Source organism: Anthonomus grandis, chromosome 1 (assembly GCF_022605725.1).
Source record: "Anthonomus grandis grandis chromosome 1, icAntGran1.3, whole genome shotgun sequence".
Taxonomy (NCBI): domain Eukaryota; kingdom Metazoa; phylum Arthropoda; class Insecta; order Coleoptera; family Curculionidae; genus Anthonomus; species Anthonomus grandis.
Genome location: NC_065546.1, coordinates 33,819,806 through 33,841,324, shown reverse-complemented (window position 1 = coordinate 33,841,324; position 21,519 = coordinate 33,819,806). Strand labels below are relative to the sequence as shown.

Here is a 21,519-nt window from a genome sequence, read left to right as displayed (position 1 = left end):
CTCAAAACTCCTTTTTTGCACTTGGGCCACTCTGCTCCTGAGCGGCTCAAATATACCTGGACTGCTAATGCATATGGCCACGATACCGAAAAATGACCACTGCCTGGTGGCCTCCATGTTTATAATGGTTGTGTCCTTTTGATGTTGGACACTCTGAATATTTTCAGTGTGGCCCAGAAAAAATATATTAAAGCCATATTTTAGCGAGTAAGCGGCTTTAAGCGTCTTTAAGACATGTCATTCGAGCGATCAAAGCCATATTTTAGCGAGTAAGCGTCTTACTGGGTTGCCTTACAATGTCTTAAGCGTTACGTCATTATCTGGTTGCGCTCGAATGACGTCATGTCTAACAGCTGTCAGAGTCTAAATATTAGTAAATATTAGCTATACCTTTCATCGGTATTGCATTCGCTTTGGAGACTGACCTAAACCATGAAAACACCCATTTGTCTAAGTTTTCAAAACGTTTTTAGTCTAAATACTAAATTAACTAAATCCGATCTCATACATTTTAAGGATCAGATCAAGAGGAAATACAATAAACAAAAAAGTTACTGGGTTAAACATAACCTCACTCATATTTTTTTTCACACAGAAATAAACCCAAACTAATCAAAAATCAATTTAAAAAAAATACCCGCAACCTCACCTTTACGTTCTTCACTGTATTTTTTTGCAAATCTATTCGCTCTTTTGATTATTTATTATTTTCTGCATTTTTATTTGGTTTGGATGTCTTAACTGTTAATATGTATGAGACATTAATATAAAATAAATAAAACTAATACTAAGAAATATAATGCTTCTACTCTAAAAAAATATCAAAAAATTGATATAAATATTTATTGTTTATTATTGTTTGTATAGCTTCCCTTTGACTTTGACATATCGAGTTTATTAGCGGTCTCGGGAGACCGCTAACAAACGCTCAAAGCGCCTTATACGGTGACGTCATGACTTGATCGCTCGAATGAGATGTCTTAAAGACGCTTAAAACCGCTTACTCGCTAAAATATGGCTCAAGTCATGACGTCACCGTATAAGGCGCTTTAAGCCTTTGTTAGCGGTCTCCCGAGACCGCTAATAAACTCGATATGTCAAAGTCAAAGGGAAGCTATACAAACAATAATAAACAATAGATATTTATATCAATTTTTTGATATTTTTTCAGAGTAGAAGTATTATATTTCTTAGTATTAGTTTTAATTTATTTAATATTATTGTATATGAGACAGTTAAGACATCCAAACCAAATAAAAATGCAGAAAATAATAAATTATCAAAAGAGCGAATAGATTTGCAAAAAATACAGTGATATATGTTAATATATAAAATAAATAAAACTAATACTAAGAAATATAATGCTTCTACTCTAAAAAAGTATCAAAAAATTGATATAAATATTTATTGTTTATTATTGTTTGTATAGCTTTTGACTTTGACATATCGAGTTTATTAGCGGTCTCAGGAGACCGCTAACAAACGCTTAAAGCGCCTTATACGGTGACGTCATGACTTGATCGCTCGAATAAGATGTCTTAAAGACGCTTAAAGCCGCTTAAAACCGCTTACTCGCTAAAATATGGCTTTAAATAACGGTAATGAAGTTGACAATGCTGACGTTTGACGTGTGAGTATAGCGGATTGCCTAGTTTTTGGCGATTTGTATTTATTGTAAACGACGTTTGGGTATATTATCGTCTGGACGTCTGCAATAGGCGATATAGCTTTCTCCTTATTTATTACGTAGATAATGGATCACCATCCTTGTTTAAACGTATTAAGTTCACTATCTTTCAAAACCGAATTATTGTGAAATTTGTGAATTGTCTGCCTGTGTTTATGATATGAATTATATGTAAAGTTGTTTATTTTTACTATATAAACCCCTGCTAATTACAAACCCTCATAAAACCATCTATATTTTGATTTTTATAGATGGTTGTACCATGTGTGTGCCATATGTGGAAAAAAGTAGATAAAATTATAATAATATAAATAAAATTATTATAGAAGGAAAGTAAAAGTCATATAGTAAAAACAGAAAAAAAATAAAAGTATTTTTAACTGAATTTGTTAAGTAAATACAAGCAAAAATTTAAATGATGATCATCATTTTCATGGTATTAGGATTTATGAGATTTAATTTAGTTTAATGAAGTTTAGATTTATAAGATTCAAAATTATCAGAATAATAAAACAAATATTTTAAAGTGCGTGCATCTATCTCAAGTTAATTGAAACTTTGTCTCATTTTAGGTGAGGATTACTTTCTTTCATAAATTTTAACGAAATTCTTAAAGAAGTACAAGAAAAATCACAGATCTAAGGCAAGTCTCTCAAATTCTTAACTAAATGTAGCTTTTATTTTGCCTTTGTAAAGATAAGCTCTCAAAAACTATAATTGTTTTGTTTTCCTACAAATGGCAGAACTGAAATTTGTCAGAGTGACCAACATTAAAAGGACACAATCACGTAAAATGGCGGCCGTGTAGTAGTGGTCATTTACTTTTGATTGAATTGGCAGTCCAGGTATATTTATTAAGTTCGTGCCGCTTACTCGCTAAAATATGATTTTTATTACCATTATTTAACATATTTTTTGCTGGCAATAATAAAAATATTCTGATAGATCAACATAAAAAGGACATAGCCACTATAAATATGGCGGCCACCAGGCAGTGGTCATTTTTGGGTATCGTGGCCATATGCATTAGCAGTCCAGGCATATTTATTAAGTTCGTGGGCGACGTCTTACCAAAATATAAATAAAAAAAAAAAAGCAACGTCAAAAGTGTCACTAACATCACTACTGTCAAATTTTCCTAATGTCAAGTCACCCTAAGATGGCCGCCGTTCGAAATTCCGTTTTGGCGAATGATGTTTCATGGGGCTGTTCACAGACATCTTCGCTAAACGACCCTGCCTGCACCTTGTTTTCCTTCTTCTTTGTTCGAAAAAATTTGTTCATAAGCCCCGAAATCAAAAAATAAATTATAAAATTCACCCGGTAGATTCCTCGTGTTATCTGCGCAAACGAGATGATGGTGGAGTGCGCGCGCATAGTTCCGGATCCATACAAAAGCGGGAGCGAAAAAAATTTCTATTTCATAATATTCGGGATTCCGTGTGACGGTGCGCGTTTTATGGGCCCCGCAACAGATGACACAATGAGTGACGGCGAGCAATTTTTCGAAGGGGTCGAAAAACTCCTGGAAATCTGGTTTATCAACAGCGACGGGCACGAGAAAAACGCCGATTTACGTCGCATACCGAGGTTAGTTCAACAAAAGAGCCGGTAACCTAAATTCTCTTTTTCTTGCTCGTTTCTCCGCGTTATCTTCACTTAGACTGTGACCAGGACCAGGTTTATTGATTATATTCGGGGTGTTATTTTTAGCCGAGGCATAATATAATGACTGGCGCGATCAGCTGATTGCTCCTAATCTGTTTATTTTCAGGCACAACTTGTTCCAGAATCTTCTTTATTTTATTTGTTTGTTTTTCTTATTGTAGGTCCCAATGGGAGACTCTCTTAAAGATTGTGAGATGCGAGATTATCAGTTTTACCAAAAATGAGCAGATCGATGCCTACGTTTTAAGGTAAGAAGTTATACTTTACATTATTATTACCAACTTAATTCAACGAAAAATTTAATTTTCAATACGAAATTTGACTTAACCCTCGCCTGCTCGAATATTGAGTTTGATTGGACTTTAGTTTTGTGTTAGTAATCTCTTATATTATTCTTAAGTATTATTGGCGCAATCCAACTTGTTTTGCCCCGCACATTGCAAGGATCTGTTTCCCTATTTTTCTTAAATATTTTGAGAAAACCTATTATTTGATTAATAATATCCTTTATTTCCTCAGTACAAAGCACATATATACATACAGAAAATCTTTAACTGAAGAAAAAGTCATATATTATTCACCATTAAAGAAAGAAAAAATACAAATATTAAAATATATCAATATACAGGGTGTTGCATTGCCAGGAGGGACATAGGAAATCCCATGTAATTTTTAATAGAGTCAAATATTGGCTCTCCTAATTATTTTAAAGAAGAAATTTATTACAGTAATTTAAAGAGCACTAAATCTGCAAGCAACAACATAACTTAATTTTGTAGGTTTGCCTGTTTAGAAGTTACTGTTGAAAATTTTGTCTTTTTTGTCACCCCATAGTTGTCATTAAAATTGTGGTTTTAATTAAATTATTAAGCTAAGCAATGGCCCACATGGTCATAAAATTCATTTCTAACATTTGCTAATCGATAAACTGAAATTTTGTTACATTCAATGGAAATCACATTTTTTAGCTCTTCGAGATTTGGATAATTCTTAGCCTTGTAAATTTTATTTTTTAAATGGCCCCACAGAAAAAAATTGTTTGGAGAAACATCAGACCTTGGTGCCCAATTTATTATGTGTTACAGGCTAATAACATTCCCATTGAAAGCATTATTTAAATATTCTCAAACAGCAAGACCTCATGTAATTGGCTCATTAATACCATAATTTTATGGTATTAATGAGAATATTTTATTTTTTAAAATTTTCCCTGAAAAGATCATTTAAACTTGGCAAAATTTGTTCCTCAAGTAGTTCTAAATAATATTTTTCATGTAAATTTCAATTGAGAAAGAATGGTCCTAAAATGTGTCTAAAAATCCCTGCCCAAACATTAACTTTCTGTGGATACTGAGTTTGTGTTGTTACATATGTATGATGATTTTCTTTATCCCTATACTGATAATATTTTAAACATTAGGTTTACTGTTTAACGTAAAAGTGCATTTATCTGTGAAGCAAATATTTCTTATAAAATCCCTATCCATATTTGCCCTTTCCATCATATCCGAACTCCTGCCACCGTAATTAATTCCCATCTCTAAGCTCCTGATGCCTTCCATATTTGTACAAGAAATATTTCTATTTTTTTAAAGCCCGAAATGCAGTTGTATGATCAATGCCCATGATCTCTCCAAGATGTCTTGTACTTATTTTTTCTTAATTTTTTTCCACATGTAAAAAAACCTGCAAGTCTCTATCATTTTCTTTCTTTTCTTGCCTTTGATGATTGTTTTATTCATTGTTTACCTCACATTTGCCATTATTTACTACAGTGCCCTGAATTGAATTGTCAAAACAGTGGACTGCCAAGGCAGTTGTGCATATACAGTATCAGACAAAAATAGAGCGACGATACAGTTTCTTTCAGTTTGTTAAAAAAGCAAAAATGCAAGAAGAATTAAAACTCAATAAAACAAATACACTCATTAATAAACATATATTTATTACATAACATACCAAAATTCATCTGTATAAACAAGATCATAAAAAGAAAAAGAAAAGTTAAATATTTCTATATGACAAAAATTAAGCGACGCTTACAATAAAAATAAAAGAAAACATTATCAGATTGCCCCCTTAATATTTAGTCCACAAGCCTTTATTTGCGATCACCTTTGAGGCATGGAAGAAATTAAATTATCAATTATATCTTGATCAATATTTTTCCATATATTTTTAATTTCTTCAAAAATGTACTCTTTGTTTTACTTTTACTACTATAGGTTTTACTTCTAAGTTGCCCATCCACAATTTCCCACAGGTTTTCGAATCGGGCGATTGGGCTGGCCATTTAAGAATGGCTATTTTATTTTCATTAAACCATTCTTTCATACATTTTGCTGTATGTTTTGGATCATTGTCGTGTTGGAAAACAAAACGTTGTGGCATATTCCATTCCGCATAAGGTAGCATGACATTTTCAAGGATATATTTATACTTAAACCTATCCATAATGCCCTCAATTTGGTAAATTGGTCCAATTTCATAGCCAGCAACATATTGAACACCATCACTTTTATACAAATTAAACTTTGATTCATCACTAAAAAGTACTTTTTTCCATTGCTCTGGTGTCCAGTGAGCATGTTGTTCTGCAAACAGAAGACATGCTTCAATATTCTTCTTACTAAGAAGCGGTTTTTTGGCAGGTTTGCATGCTTTTAAGCCTGCTTCAACTAGTCTGCGCTGTATCGTTCGAGAGGAAACATTAGAGCCCCCAGCTTCAGCCAGAATTTGCTTTGCTGACAGAAAAGGATTTGCCTGGGAGATCCTTTTAATTTTTTTATCCAGTTTCTTTGAAGTTTTTCTCGGTCTACCCGTCTGTTTTCGGTTAACTACTTTTCCTCTAATTCAATAGTTCTGAATGGTCCTTGACCCAACAGATTTTGAAACCCTTAGTTCTTGTTTCATTACGTATTGTGGTGTTCCCATCTTATATGATGCAATAATTCTTTCTTTAAGATCAATAGAAAAACTTTTACCACAAGGCATTTTTAAACAAAATATAGATTTGATACAGACCAAAACCGATGTTTATCTACTAATGGTATGAACAATATCGATCAAGTCGCTTTATTTTTGTCCATGAAAAAATGCATAAAAACATACAACAATTTACTAATCTCTTGCTATTCATCACAAGAGGCAAAGAATGTTTAAATATGATTAACAAAGCTATGTACTGATACTACAAAATTGTTCCTAATTATATGAGGTACAGTCACAAAGTTTTTTAGGAATATTATAGCGTCGCTTAATTTTTGTCCGATACTGTAGGTCTCCTGATGGACCCGTCATGCCCTCCTACAGTGTACTCCTACTCACTACAGTGCCCTTTTGCTCAAATTTTGTAACAGTTCTACTATCTGTTGATTTTCCTAGTTTTGGCCTATTTGGAAAAATCATTTAAGGTAATAAATTCTGCCATACCTGTAAATATGAGGCAATAAAAAAAAGACAAAGTTTCGTAAAGATTTTTGGCTGTTATTCCTAAACGGACAAACCAAAAATAATTGGAGATATTTCTTTGGTTGCAGATTTTCGTGCTCTTTAAATTATTCTAATACATTTTTTCACTAAAATAATTAGGAGTGCCAATATGTGACCCTATTAAAAATTACATGGGATTTCCTATGTCCTGCCTGCTGGTGCAACATCCTATACCTATATATAAATAAGTTTCAATTAACAACTCATAATTATCAACTTCAACAACTAATTATCTAGTTCCAGAAAATTACCCATCATTACAAACGTGCTGCTGGAAATTTTAGTAAAAAACTCATCAAGAGAGTAGCAGCTTTTCTCAACCAGGAAATTCTTGAGCCTTTTCTTAAAAATAAATATATTTGAGGCATTTGTTATATTATGATACAAGTGATTATAAATCTTACAAGCATTGTAAATAATATTTTTCTGATGAAATGCTGTTTGATAAGTATCTGGCAATAAAAGATCTAGTCTACAAGAATTATATACCTGGGCAGATCTATTTGCTATTGAAAATTGGTTTATTCCTAAAATAACCCTGAATCTTGCTACATGAAAAACCATTTAAGTCCTTGTAAAAAGTTTCAGGTAGTACCACGACCACCCTCCATTAACAAATAAATTCACTTTATGAGGAATCTGGACAAGTTATTTTAATGTTTATAACATACCAAATTTTCTACATTGACTTGGGCAATAATACAAATATTTTATTTGTATGGGAAAACTGGGCAAGGGATTTTAATATTGTCTGAAGTAGACAGGGAATACATATAACAATAAATCAAATTTGTAAATGGAGAGATTTACTTTTTTGCCCCAAAAATCCCATTGCAAATCAACAGTTCAAATTCAGGTTAATAAAACTACTTCAAATTTCTATTTATTGTTTCATGTTTTGGTTTTGGTCATCCTCAAGATTATATAAAGATGTTGTTCTTGACTACCAAGGAAGAAACTGGTAGTTGCAATAATTCTATGATAATTTTAATTTCCATTATTTGATGTCCTTGAATTTTTTATCCTATAAATACATACCGTCTGTACTTTATTGTAAATATTCAAATAGATTCCATTAAATTACCATATAAAAATAAATTATCTTCTGTTATATTATTAAATATACCCTATTTAATAATAAATAATGATAAGAGTAACATTAACCCATACTATCTCTTTTTTATTATATTATTATTTTATGATTATTAGCTCTCATTTACTTCCATGGCAAATACCAAATTAAAATTTGTTTCCCTTAAAAAGCTTTTGTGACGTAAAAGCCCGAAAAACGTGCCAAACAGACAAGCCAGGATGGCTGCTGCAGCCAAATCAATATTAGGGTAGAATCTCACCTGAATCAAAGACAGATTTTTTTCAAGGAAAATCCAGATTAGAAAATGCACCGCATGTATATTAACCATAACATTTATTCGCCAGATCTGTGATAATTAAAAAAAGTTATTTTTAGATTTTATTGATTTACATAACTGACCCTGAGAATGGTGGCCATGACACCTCTTCAAATGGTCACTTAAGGCAATTAATTTGAATTGTGCGCATCATATAATGCCCTTAGAAACAAAAAAAGATGAGGTTTTTTTAAAATTCCACACTTGAACTTGACCTCGAACTTCTCTGGCTTTCGAAAGTTGCGTTTTATCGTTGGGATTTAGAGTTTGGAATTTTAAATTTTGTGATTTATTTTTGGTTTTTGTTGGTTTTGGGTAATATATGAATATATGCATATGTTGACATTGGAACATTTTATGGAGGCCATAAAGTTTTTAAGATAAACATACTAGAGAAACAGGACTGTTACTCTAAAAAATTATGATTCAAATGGTGCTCCCAGTATATACCTATATAAAATGACTGAACATAAAACTATTTATTATCCCTTTCTCAAGACTCTTGACAGTGTTTATTACTCTTAATATTTCCTTGCTAGAAATAATGATGTTGAGGCAAAACCACAAATTTCCCAAAAATTCAATAACCATCGTCATTCAATTCACCATTGCCAAAATATTTTGTTTTTTTTTTGTTTGGGTTGGGCTATTTTTAAAACTAGACTTGACCTGACCATTTGTCAAAGCATCATCATTATCTAAAAGAACTCAACAGATAACTGTTACCTCTGCAAAATTATTATATCAGTCATCTAAATTTAACCGCGGATTTCAATTGGGTTTGACTGCTATAGCGTTTTATTTTTGTTATATTATAACTTCCGGCCACTATATAAAGCACGGCAGCTGATTCGGTTTATTACCCATAACAGTTTTAAGTATTTAATAAGATGTGTGCGTCAATTGGGCCCTTAGTGATGCAGACATCTTATTAAATATGCTTATTTTACAGTTTTTTTTAGCTTATCCATGCATAAGTAAGATTACTCATTCTATGCATATTTTTATATAATGCATTTAATAATAAAGATAAAGCATGAAAGCATGCATTCCTAAAAAAGCTTTAATATCTAAATAACCTTTTAAGATAAGCTTTGGTTTATCGTTTATAGAATGAGTGCACAAATGTATTAAACAATTTATTCCTAGTAGTAAATTGAACATTAATTTATTAAAACATAGTCACACAGTTAGAATTGAATAATTATTAATAGTAGAATCCGAATTATGTAGTTATATTCCTCTAGATGCAAGCAGCTGTGTGGGAAGATATAAAAAAAAGAGTACTATTTTCTTTTTTTTGTTCAACTTAGTTTAAAGAATTTAATGGGAGTTTCTTCTAAATAATTTTTTAAAATACAAATAGTAAGATAATAAAATATTTAACCTGATAAAGGCAACTACAATATATTAGGTTACAATCAGTTACACTTATTAAAATTGTTCACTATATAGTGCTTCATTATTCTAGTAAATGTTTTATTTTTTATGTATCTGATGTGGCTAGGTAATAAATTGTATAGTTTTGGCCCTACAAATTTAACGGATCTCTTTTTGAAGTCACTATAGCATATGGAAAGAATTAGTTGTTTATTGTCATTAAATCTAGTGTTTTGGCTATGATTTATTGGATAATATCTATTTTTTTCTTGATTTTTCATGCAAATCAACAAAAAAATAGAAACAACAAATAGTTATACAGAATAAACTTCTTAAATTTATTTATTTAAGTTTCATTATAAATTTCTTGATTAGGGTATAAATATGGTTTTTTAAGGATTATTTTTAGTATTTTATTTTGCATTATCTGAAGAAGACTTAAAGAATTGTAATACATAATGCCCCAGAGTAATATTCCATATCTTAGTATTGATTTTAGTAAACTTTGGTAAATGGTTATACGCATATTTCCGTTTAAAATATTTCTAATGGCGTAAAATTTGTAAACTAGACATTTTAGTAGACAATAATAAAATGCAAGAAGAGATATATATATAAATATATACAGAGACAGAACAATTAATAAAATTATGTTATGACATTTTAAACACATAATTTTATTATATTTGACCGTTCTGTCTCTGTATATGTAGAGTCTTTTGAATGATGGTTATTGTCTTCTTTGTCTAAACTTTCAAATTGTATAAATATTGTTAATTTTTAAATTGGGACGTAGCACTGATGATGGCTATTTGTTCGCCGAAAGCGCTTTGCTAATAGAAAAATATATACACGTTATACAAATCGCTTTTCGCATTTTATTATTGTCTTACTATTTATCTACGTGTACACAATCACTCTTGCAAGCTAAAAATTTTCGTTTTTATGTGCAGTATGTAAATACCTTCTCAAATTACTGTATATAATAATTCCCCAGTACTTTATATTTGATGCTTTATGAATTTTATCTGATAGATTTTAAATATCTAAGTATGAAAACAATGGTCGATTTATTCTAGTCTATGAAAACGCAATGTAGTTAGGTTTTTAATTTGTATACATCAAGTGTCAGGGCCTAAATTCTTGAGAAAGCATATTCCAGTTATTTCTATTTGATTTTAATAGATGTCCAACATCTTGTCAGTATGTATTAAAACAGTAAACTTTTAACAGTAGCAAAACGGTAAATGTACTTACATTAACTTGTGGTGTATGTTTTGAACATGTAAGAAGACAGACTGATAGATGGTTTGCTTCCGTCAGGATTCGAAATCATTGATATGAGATGGTACCATGACGATGGTAAGGCCATTTCAGGTTTATAGCACCTGTACACAATACCATAAAATTACCAATAAGACTAACAACCTTCAAATTATAAACATCAGTAGACCTTGTTTAAGAGTTGTTCTCTAATCCAGGTAGAAGAAAACATGATGTCCAGCATTAGAAATCATTTTGATGAGATAGTGCTTGCAAACACCCCACAAAACAACATGCTGATGTACTGGTCAATTACACAGTCTACAAATAGTCGCAGGTGTCGCAACACTCTGGGTTGCAGTAGTATCACGGACCCACTTACACTAGCTAGTGTTGTTTTACGTACCAACGTCTCAGATAGCTACACTAGCACGGAAGGATGCGCATTTAAATATTACTTTCATTATACTGATAATGAAAGTAAAAATAAATAATAATATTTATTTATTTAATAGACGGGATCAATCCCATTACAAAAAAAAATAAATATTACAAAGTTCAATAGTTACACCTAACCATAACTTAAAATAACTAAAATACAAATATGTTTTTACAGGCAAACCAACATAAAATCAACAGAAGAGTTTAGAACTGAATCCCCAGGGTTCTGTTCTTGGACCAATATTGTTCCTGCTATATGTCAATGATATCTCTCAAATTCCAATTAGGGGCAAATTTACTATCTTTGCGGATGATACAACATTACTTTGGCATAACACTGACACCAAGAGATTAAGGAATATCATTGATGAAGATTTAATTCTTGTAAAGTTATGGTGTGAATCTAATAGATTAACTTTTAATATTTCTAAAACTAATATTTTAACTTTTAAATGTAACCTTGGAACTGTCACTTTGCAAAATGAAACAATAAGTCCTTCTGAAACATGCACATTTTTGGGCCTGATGATTGATAAGCAATTAAAATTTGAAAATCATATCTCCTCTTTAATAGGGAAGTTATCATCCAACTGTTATGCTATTAGAGTAATAACACATTCTCTGGAACTTGATGTGGCCAAAATTGCCTACCATGCTCTTATTGAGTCTCATCTGAGATACGGTATTGTGTTTTGGGGTGTGTGCTCTCAGTATTTGTTCAGCTCTCTATTTATTTTGCAAAAAAGAGCCATACGCTACACGTGTGCAGCTCCCTTTCGTAGCCCCTGTAGGCCATTATTTTTAAAACACTCTGTCCTGACATTGCCATGCCTTTTTATTTTAGAGACTGTTTGTCTTATCCACAAAAAATATCGCCATCAGCTTGGCCCCCCTTCTCGGGTTACAATCTCCGAACAACCTTCTCTTTACCTCTGCCTATCCCAAAAAGTGAGCAGATTAAGTCCTCTTTTATGTACGGGGGCAGAAGGCTTTTTAACCACCTACCCCTTTATATAAGGCTAATAAATTGTGAAAAACGTTTTAGGAAAAATATAAAGAAACTTTTGCTTGCTAAAGCATTTTATTCTCTAGACGAGTTTTTAAATATAATTTTTTGACAGTGAAGAGTTTTGCGCAGCGTAATGTGAATTCTTACTACCCTTTCTTTGGGTGTGTTCTATATTCTATGTATGTAAGAATTGTTAAAATGTTTATATTTTTGTAAAAGATTATGTTGTCAACTATCTTTAAGGTTTTATATAATGCTTTTATATAACAACACATGATGTTACGTAACAATAAAGCTATTTTTGACTTTGACTTTACACAATCTCTCTAATTTAATTCCTAAAACTAGACAAGCCAATGCCCACAACTTCAATATCCTCATGGTTGATAATATTTAAGGTTCTTTCGATAGGGGAGTGAGTGGCATAGTTGGTACTGTGAAAAGGCAAAGCAAATAGTCGGTTTCGTCTCAAGCGTCTTGAGGGGACATTGAAGCTAATTCTACCGAGAAGGTCGGGGCATACAATCAGACCATTAAGAAGCAAATGATTTAAAATTAGATTTTTAAATACAAAGGTTAAATCACTACGAATACGTCTTTCTCTCAATGTTGTCATAGCCAGCACTGCATTCCGTGCACCATCATAAATATGATCGTTTGGTATTTCCAAATTTAATTTAAATATACAAAATCTCAAAAACTTATTCTGAATCCTTTCAAGGGCCAGATGTTCATGTAATAGGGGGACCATATCATTGAGCCATACTCTAACAAAGAAACCACCAAACCAACTGATAGCTCTCTACAGTTACGCAGAACAAAACCCAGAACCCTGGAGGACCTAACCACTATATTATTTATGTGCATATTAAAATTTAAATGATCGTCAAAATAAATGCCAAGATCCTTGATTGTATCAGAATACTGAACAGGGCTTCCCTCTATATTGTATGATGTTACAACTTTTTTACTTCTTTTGTGAAAACTAATATAATTACATTTCTTTATGTTTAAGAATAAGATATTGTTGACACACCAATCATTTAGCCTATTCAGGTCATTCTGTTCAATAATAGGAAAACTTAAAGATTTTCAAAGATAGCCCTTAACTTTACATGTCCACCCTTAACATTCCCATTTCCTCTTTGAGCACACTGTTTTGCCTCCTCCTACGTATCTCCAGCAAAAGCAATAACAATGAATTTTGAATAAGTATTAATTAAATAGTAATTATAAAAAAGATAATGTTTTCCATTTTTCAGCGAGAGTTCCATGTTCGTCTCAAAGCGGCGTTTCATATTGAAAACCTGCGGGACCACCACCCCGCTACTGTGTCTCCAACCATTGCTGTTGCTGGTCCAACAATACGCGGGATTCACCGAAGTCGAAGATCTGTTTTACTCTCGAAAGAACTACAAGAGACCTGATTTACAAGTGACCCCTCATAAACATTTTGATCAAGAGGCAAGTATCGCTTGGCCTACCATGTAAATTATCTAGATGATTACCTACAGTGCATTTTTTTTATCTCGGGTCATAGGGTTTTACGTGTAATATTTTCAAGCCTATGTTAGAACCTGTTCTATTTAATCGATAGGATTGAAACTTGGAACAAGTGAAGTTTAACAGACTTTAAAAAATCCCATTATTTTGCAAAAAAATTTGCGAGAAACCTATTTAAAATACGTTTTTCTGATGAAAAAGTTTGCTTTTTCTGCACCTCGTACCCTTCATTACCTTTACACTTCAAAGCAGGTAGACAAATATCTGACAGTGACACAAAATAATTTCCTCAAAAAATAGGTTTCTCGCAAATTTTTTTGCAAAATAATAAGATTTTTTAAAGTCGGTTAACTTAAACTTCACTTGTTCCAAGTTTCAATCCTATCGATTAAATAGAACAGGTTCTAACATGGGGTTGAAATTATTACACGTAAAACCCTATGACCCGAGATAAAAAAAATGCACTGTATAATGGACGGTTTGATTAATGGAATTTGCAAAATAGGCAACTCTCTGAACAACTTCTTTGATTTCTTCTGGGCAGTAGAAGAACTTTAAATTCGTCCCGAGATCAGCCATGTTATTAAAGGGGCTTTCAATCCTTCTTTTATTTCTGCTAGGCTGTTGTAGGCAGTTAAATAAATATAATTTCAAATCAAATAAAAAAACTGCTTTATTGTTTCCAACAAAATTGTTTTAAACAAAGCTAAAAAAATATTTATCAATTAAAATGATCAAATTAAAACTGTCTTGACTTAAAAAACATAACACATAATGGTGTTAAAACAGTCATAATTTTTTTTTAAATAATTAATACAAAAAATTACAAATACTTGCAGTCATACATCAACAACAAAATGCCTAAACTAAAATGTTACATACCCACATCAAAAAAGTAAAAATTTGAATAGAACATATACATATCTTTCAATGGTATTAGTCATTACAATATTCCTGAAAGTCATAATAGGCTCTCGCAATAAGTAATCTTTTTACTTCCCTCTTAAATTCCTTTTCTTCATACATCTTTCTGATTTTACTTGGTAAATGGGTAAAAAGTTTTCGTCCATGGTAAACAAAAGAGTCAAGCACCTGGGAAGTCCTGGGAACTGGTAATAATAGCTTATAGGTTTGTCTGGTGGTATATGTACATGATTTTGAATCAGAGTATTACTATACTTCTTATGAATTAACGAGATAGTAGTCTTCAATATAAATAAAGATGGCAGTGTTAGAATTTTGTTTGCAATAAAGTGGTTTACATGAATCTTGTGGTTATGCTTTACTCCTGTATCTTATAGTTTTTTTTGCATGATAAATACTGTATGCCTTAACGGTTTAGCGCAAGAGCCCAAAAAACATATACCATAACGTAAGTGGGATTCTATTAATGCAAAATATGCCCGTCTTGATATATTTTTATCTAAGTCATTTGAAATAGTTCTTAAAGCAAAACAATTTGATGATTTTTATTTAGGTTTTATATGTGACTCAAATTTTTGCCTATTTTCTATTTGTAAACCTAAGAATTTGCTTAGTGTAGAGTCTTTTAACATTTAATTTTCCAGAAAAAATTGCCCTTTGTTACATTTAAATATCATGTTTATTTTTAAAATATTAAGATATAGTTTATCCGAGTCACACCATCTTGCACATAGATCATCATTAATCTTTTCAAATAGTTTTTTCTCATCTACATTGCTTCACAAAACTGTTGCATCATCAGCAAACAAGGTAAACCGCTCAAATATATTTAGTCTTACAATCTGACATTGTTATTTTTTTACTATTTTCCATATCATTCCAAACATTTTAGTCATTTATATTGCAGACATTTCAAGTCATTTCCCATTTTATTCTAGACAATTGCATGCAGCCTTTGCTTCCAGGCATTTGATGTCATGATTTATTTCTTTCATGCATTTAAAGTCATTTTCTACTTTGTTTTCTGTTAACTGAAATCATTTTAACTTTCTCTGGCGTTCTTGGACTTATAAGTTATTTCCTATAATGTTCAACATATTTTACATTCTAGTCCACGCACCTGGCGTCATCAATTATGGCGTCATTCAATATGTCTTAGTATTTAAAATTACTTTACTTGGATTTTTGTTATTATTCCAGACGTTTCAAGAGTAATATTTTACTAGTCACAATGAAAAAAAAATCTTATCAAGCACATTTTTTTTCCCAGGGTATACTTAAAGACAGTCTAATCTAATTGCTCTGTCTTAATCATTCTAGAAGCCTTAGATAATCGATATTCGCCTCGATAAGTAGTATCTGGGCGACACGTTTACTAATCACAAGAAAGGTTAAGTCAAAGTCCAAGATAAAAGATTAAAACAAATGGAAGCATAAAAATCATTAAGAAAATAACTGATAATTTAAGGCAAATATTAAACAAAAAAAATCGGTTATACTGATAACATATTCTTATCTAAAAATCCATTTAATAAAGTCATATACAGAGGGATGTTTAAACCTCTGAGAGCTGAAAAACGATTAATAAATAAACAGCGTCAAACTTAATTCCAGGTGGCCCTACTAGACACTTTATTCCCAGATGGGGTGGCCTACTGTTTGGGCGCAGTAAATAGGGATTGCTGGTATTTGTACACCCTTAACCCCCTGCCACAACGTAGACGCTCCACGGTGCTGTCCGCCTCCGAGTCCGACGAGACCCTGGAAATTCTCATGACCGATTTAGATCCTGAAATTATGGCGATTTTTACTAAAGAGGAGTGTCTCAATGCTACTGAGGCCACTAAAGTAAGTCTACATAGAATTATTCTGGATTCTGAAATTGTTGTTAAGTGAGAGGGGCTATGTCTGACTGAGATGCAGTTAGAAATATTGGCATAGTGAAAAGATTTCAAGAACTGGGTGTCATTTTCAATTTTATTACAGGCATTTGTAATTATATTCCATATGATTCTGAGCATTGGAAGACAGGTTTTAATTGTCATTCTATTCTTATGTCATTTTAAATTTTTTCTTGGGATTCAGTGATATTTGTGAATCAATATCTTGGATGTTTTTGGGATGCTTCTTGTATTCATGGACCTTTAAAGTAAAATTCAAAATAATTATTTAAAGTCATCCATTCAAGGCAGTTCAAATGGTAGTTTATTTCATTGATAAATAGGGAAAATAAGGCCCTGCTATACCCTTCAGATAGGTGTAATTAAGAATTGACTAAACCTTAATTTTTTCCTGAAAAACTACTTAAGAGAGGGTTGAAGATGGTCAAAAAAGTCCAACTTGGTTTTTTTCCCGGAAAACCAATAACTTTTGAATGTTTATTCTAACATATCTATATAATCTAACATCTTCTCATTCATTTGGGGACAAGTCGTAGGTCTATAGGTTGCTGAAGTTAAAAGAGACTATCATAAGAACTATCAGAAACCTTTAATTTATGTGCAATTTCTGATACAAAAAGTCTTCTTGAAAAACTTTATATGCTTAAAAAAATTATATGCGGCCTATTTTCTCAAGTGATACTACTGGGGCACCCTGAATATTGTTTTTTACGCAATAAGTACTCACTTGAGATGTAATTACAGTGTGGTACTTTAACATAAGTGGGTTGCATAAGAGTTGTGGTCTCCAAGCAATTTTCAGATAAAATCATAACATAATGCGGGAATATTAATGTTTTCATCATACATTTTTTATGGTGTTTTCCCCAATTAACTTTGCGGCATTTTATTAGGAAAGTCATAACAAATAAAATTGGTGTAATAATATAAATAATTATATTACAATGGTTTTAATTATATAGTGGCTTATTATGTTAATTTTCCATTTCAGAAAGCCGGAATTGACAAAATTATCCCAAACATGACAATCGATGATTTCTTATTCGAGCCATGCGGTTATTCCATGAATGGTGTATCCAAGAACGTAAGTATTCAATACTTATCTGCATTTTTTATTATATATTTTTTCCGAGGTCAGAGAGTTTATCTGTGCACGAGACATCTAAATTTAAATGCCATATATGCAAAGATAAATCTATTTCTGTTATTTTCACGCCTAACATTAGGTTTGTTATGACGTACCTGAAGTGAGTAGCCACATTATTAACAAATTATATCAAATATTAAAAAACGGTCTTTTTATTTCCAGGGCTGCTACATGACTATACATATAACTCCGGAACCGGAGTTTTCTTACGTCAGTTTTGAGACTAACGTGCCCGCGAGCAACTATAAAGAGATAATTGGCAAAGTCTTGGATACTTTTATGCCCGGAAAGTTTACGGTGACCGTCTTTACTAACCAGGTAGGTTCATTGGCTACTTAGAATTCCAGATTTAATTCACATCAAATTGTTTATATAGCTGGTTATATATTTTTTTTAAATAGATATAAGTGAGGTCATATTGGTTTTTCAAGGGCATATTTATCTTAAAATTTTTCTTATTCATGTTTTGAAGAGGTAGAAACAGGTTTTAAATTCCTGAATTTTCTTTAAGAAATTGACGAATGAAGTGGTCAAAAAGGGTTCAAGCTTTAAATGTTTTTCATAACATAAAACCTTTTTATTCCTTTCATGTAATCGGGAAATTTGTTTCTTTTCCAAGTTCTGAGATATGACCCTTCAAAGATCAGGAAATTGGGAATTTTATACAAAAATGGAAAATTTTTGAATATTGCATAGATTAATTAAAGTTTGCAAATCTCTGTTGGATTCCAGAATTTCTTTTGAAAAATTGCTGAAGGAATGGTGTGCTCCCACAATGTTCAACTTTGGAATTTTGCCCTGGAAAACAACCCTAGGGTCTATATTTAGTAATGATAAATTGGTTCTGGAAGTGTGTAAAAGAAGGTTTAACTTGAGAACTTTGTCATTGAAAAACAAAAAAAAATCTACTGACACCTATAAATTGAAGCCTTCTTCTTTAAACTTCTTTTAAATGATGAAACATATAAAATATTCCGTAAGTTCGTTGGTATAAAGCGGTATACGTAGGGTCCTAAAAGCTCTTTAGATCTTTGACAATTTTTTTTAAAATGCCCTATCAATTTTGTTTGTCTTGTTTTTTTATCTCTCATATTGAGGTCGTGTGCAATGTTTTGTAGTTCGGTTCTATTCTTGTGTTGCCTTTTTAGCGTCTTTAAGCAGAATATTTGATGAATATCTAAACACACCACTCTCCTCATGTAATAAATCGCTGGAGTATTGTCTTTCCATATTAAACATTATTTAAAAAAAACGTTTTTGGCTTTCCAGCCTTTTTTAGACGTACTGCATATGCTTCACCCCAACTCAAAATTCCATATTGATTATGAGAATATACTAATGATTAATATAGTATTTTAATTTGCTAAGGGTCTAATATTTGTTTACATTTCTAAGAGAAAATTAGATTTTTTTTAGTAATGCGTAGATTAGAATCGTAGCAAATCTCCGATGGATTCTTCGATTTCTTTTGAAAAAATTAGGGATGTGTGTGTGTTTGTGGTCAAAGAAATTTTCTACTCTGCAATTTTTACTTGGAAATGATCCTAGGACCTAGATTTAAACTTTCTGGATTTCTAATGATAAATTGATATTGGTGTGAATTGTATAGGAAGGTTCAACTTCGGTCCTAGGAAAATTAAAAAAAAAACGTTTCGTTTGGTACCATTGGAAAAATTGTAAATTAGCTAGATTCTGACATAAGAGCCATATCTTCTCTAAAAACAGGGAAACCGGGAATTTTTACATAAAAACTAAAAATTTGTACATTTTCCATGGATTCTTGGATTTTTGTGTGAGAAAAGACGTGTGGAAATCAATAAATTTGAATTGATTATTCTAATGTTTCTATACAGTGTAAAACTTTAAGATTCATTTTGGGAAGTGTTTCAAATTCTGAGGTATGGTTCCTCAAAAGCAAGAAAAATTAGAAATTTTTAATGCTTGGTTCCTAACGAATTTCTGGTAAAAATCTGTGGATTCCTGTGTTTTTTTTTCTGAAAAATTAGTTAATTGACTTCAAACAAAATTAGGGTCATAACTCATGAATTCCCAGAAATGTCTGTTGTTTTCCTGAAAAATTGGGAAAAAGGAAGTATGTGGACAAGTATCAAATCTCAATCCTAAAATAGCTTTTCAGGAAAAATATTTCAAAGTTGAACTTTCTTTGACCTTTCTTTTGAAAAATCCACCGAAGGGGTGAGTTGATGTTGGTGAAGGAATGTTTAATTTTCTGATTTTTCAAGTATATATTCTAACGTTTCTTAAAGGTTTAAGATCTTTCCAGCCTTCAAAGACGCCTTGGAAAAATCGTCAAGTGTTTTAACTCATATTTATCTCAACCAACATAAACCGTTACTGAACTTTCTCATAATTTATGCATACGTTATTTCAGGTGACGGCAGTAAAGGATACTTCCAAAGATCTGCTCTGCCTAAACCAAATCAACAACAAATGGAGCAGACGTGACGTACAACAAATCAGCTTCAAAAACTACGACCTGATCTACGCGTTCTACACCAAATTCCCCAGCTGAGGGTGTCGGGAGCAGTTACGCCCTGGCGTAACTTGCCCCACCCACCATCCTTTATCCCTTCCCGCTACCCCGTCCCTCTTCTTCCGCCCCAAACGTTTCCGTCGCACCATTTCCAGCCTGTACGCGGAGATCGCGTCGCACATCGCCTCCGACAAGTCGGTTTTCACGTTTTATCACGCGTTCCTGCGCAGCCTGCGTAAACGCAAGTACAAAATCTTCTCGAAGGAGTTTTTTCGTTCGTACGTGAAACACGAGACGGTGAACGCGAAACGGTTCCGCGACACCTTCGGCCCCTTTTCATTTTTCTTCATTTACTTCACCCTGTTTTCGCCGGTTTTCACTTTTACGGATTTCGAGTCCCATCTGGTCCTGTTTTCTTGGTGGCGCAATAAAATCTCGTGAAATTCACTGAAAGTACCGCTAAGTAGTGTGGGACATAGTGGCCGCCCCGTTTTCCTTTAACCTATGAGGGTTAGGTAGACGATTCGTTGTATTTTTCTCGAGTTTGTTGTTTTTTTTTTAAATAATACACGCACTATGTTTCACGTTACTTAGTTGGGGAGTTTGACCGTTCACCATTTAAGTTTTTATAATTTGTTTTTTTTCTTATAAAAGTTTTTCGCGGCAGGTGTCCGGAGGCCTTACGTGTACTTAAAAAAACCACATTTTGTTTCCAATTATTAACATTATGCGGTTTTTATAAGTATTTGTGGCGAATTTTACAAGCCAGGGGCCTTTAAACGTATCAGGGTTGACAATGAGGTCCTTGCCAACATTGTTGTTGAATCGGTAGAAATTTGCTGTACCCATATATATTTCTTATAATATACACATATCGCTCCTTTAGGTCATTAATTCCAGTTTTAAATAATAAATAGATGATAGTTTGATGATATAGTGTCGATTTTATTAGGCAAATTTCTATTTTTGTGACGTAGTAAATTAGTCATGTTGGGAATAGGGTCTGTACTGGCCTCACCCTTACTTTAATTCCCCTTTTGTCATGTTGCCAATACTTAAATTAAGAAAATTGTCATGTACGGGAAAACCAATAGATATATTACGAAATCCTTAGGATTTTGTGAGAATTAGATGATTAAAGGGTGAGCAGTAATCAAACAATATACGTCAAATATTTAAATCTATTTTGGTTGGGTTTTAT

General features: G+C 32.2%; 1 protein-coding gene across 3 annotated transcripts; it reads left to right on the top strand.

Moving 5' to 3' along the window:
• Positions 1-2,823: 2,823 nt before the first annotated feature.
• LOC126734786 (S-adenosylmethionine decarboxylase proenzyme) lies at positions 2,824-21,502 on the top strand. 3 transcript variants are annotated; one of them, XM_050438514.1, is made up of 8 exons: positions 2,827-3,277; positions 3,517-3,603; positions 13,612-13,813; positions 16,391-16,624; positions 17,669-17,761; positions 17,904-17,924; positions 17,987-18,142; positions 20,217-21,502. In XM_050438514.1, the coding sequence occupies exons 1-8, from the start codon at positions 3,042-3,044 to the stop codon at positions 20,355-20,357; spliced, it is 1,170 nt and encodes a 389-aa protein (XP_050294471.1). In that variant the 5' UTR covers positions 2,827-3,041; the 3' UTR covers positions 20,358-21,502. The 3 variants fall into 3 exon arrangements, with proteins under 3 accessions (XP_050294489.1, XP_050294471.1, XP_050294482.1); XM_050438532.1 differs by lacking the exon at positions 20,217-21,502 and having other exon boundaries at positions 2,824-3,277; positions 17,816-17,924; positions 17,987-18,088; XM_050438525.1 differs by lacking the exon at positions 17,904-17,924 and having other exon boundaries at positions 2,828-3,277.
• Positions 21,503-21,519: the final 17 nt, after the last annotated feature.

Excerpts from the sequence above, each read along its gene's own strand:
- LOC126734786 (XM_050438514.1), top strand. The coding sequence starts at position 3,042 with ATGATGGTGGAGTGCGCGCGCATAGTTCCGGATCCATACAAAAGCGGG. Across the intron at positions 17,925-17,986 it reads TTTGTTATGACGTACCTGAA|GGCTGCTACATGACTATACA; the intron begins GTGAGTAGCCAC and ends TTTTATTTCCAG. Across the intron at positions 18,143-20,216 it reads TGACCGTCTTTACTAACCAG|GTGACGGCAGTAAAGGATAC; the intron begins GTAGGTTCATTG and ends ACGTTATTTCAG.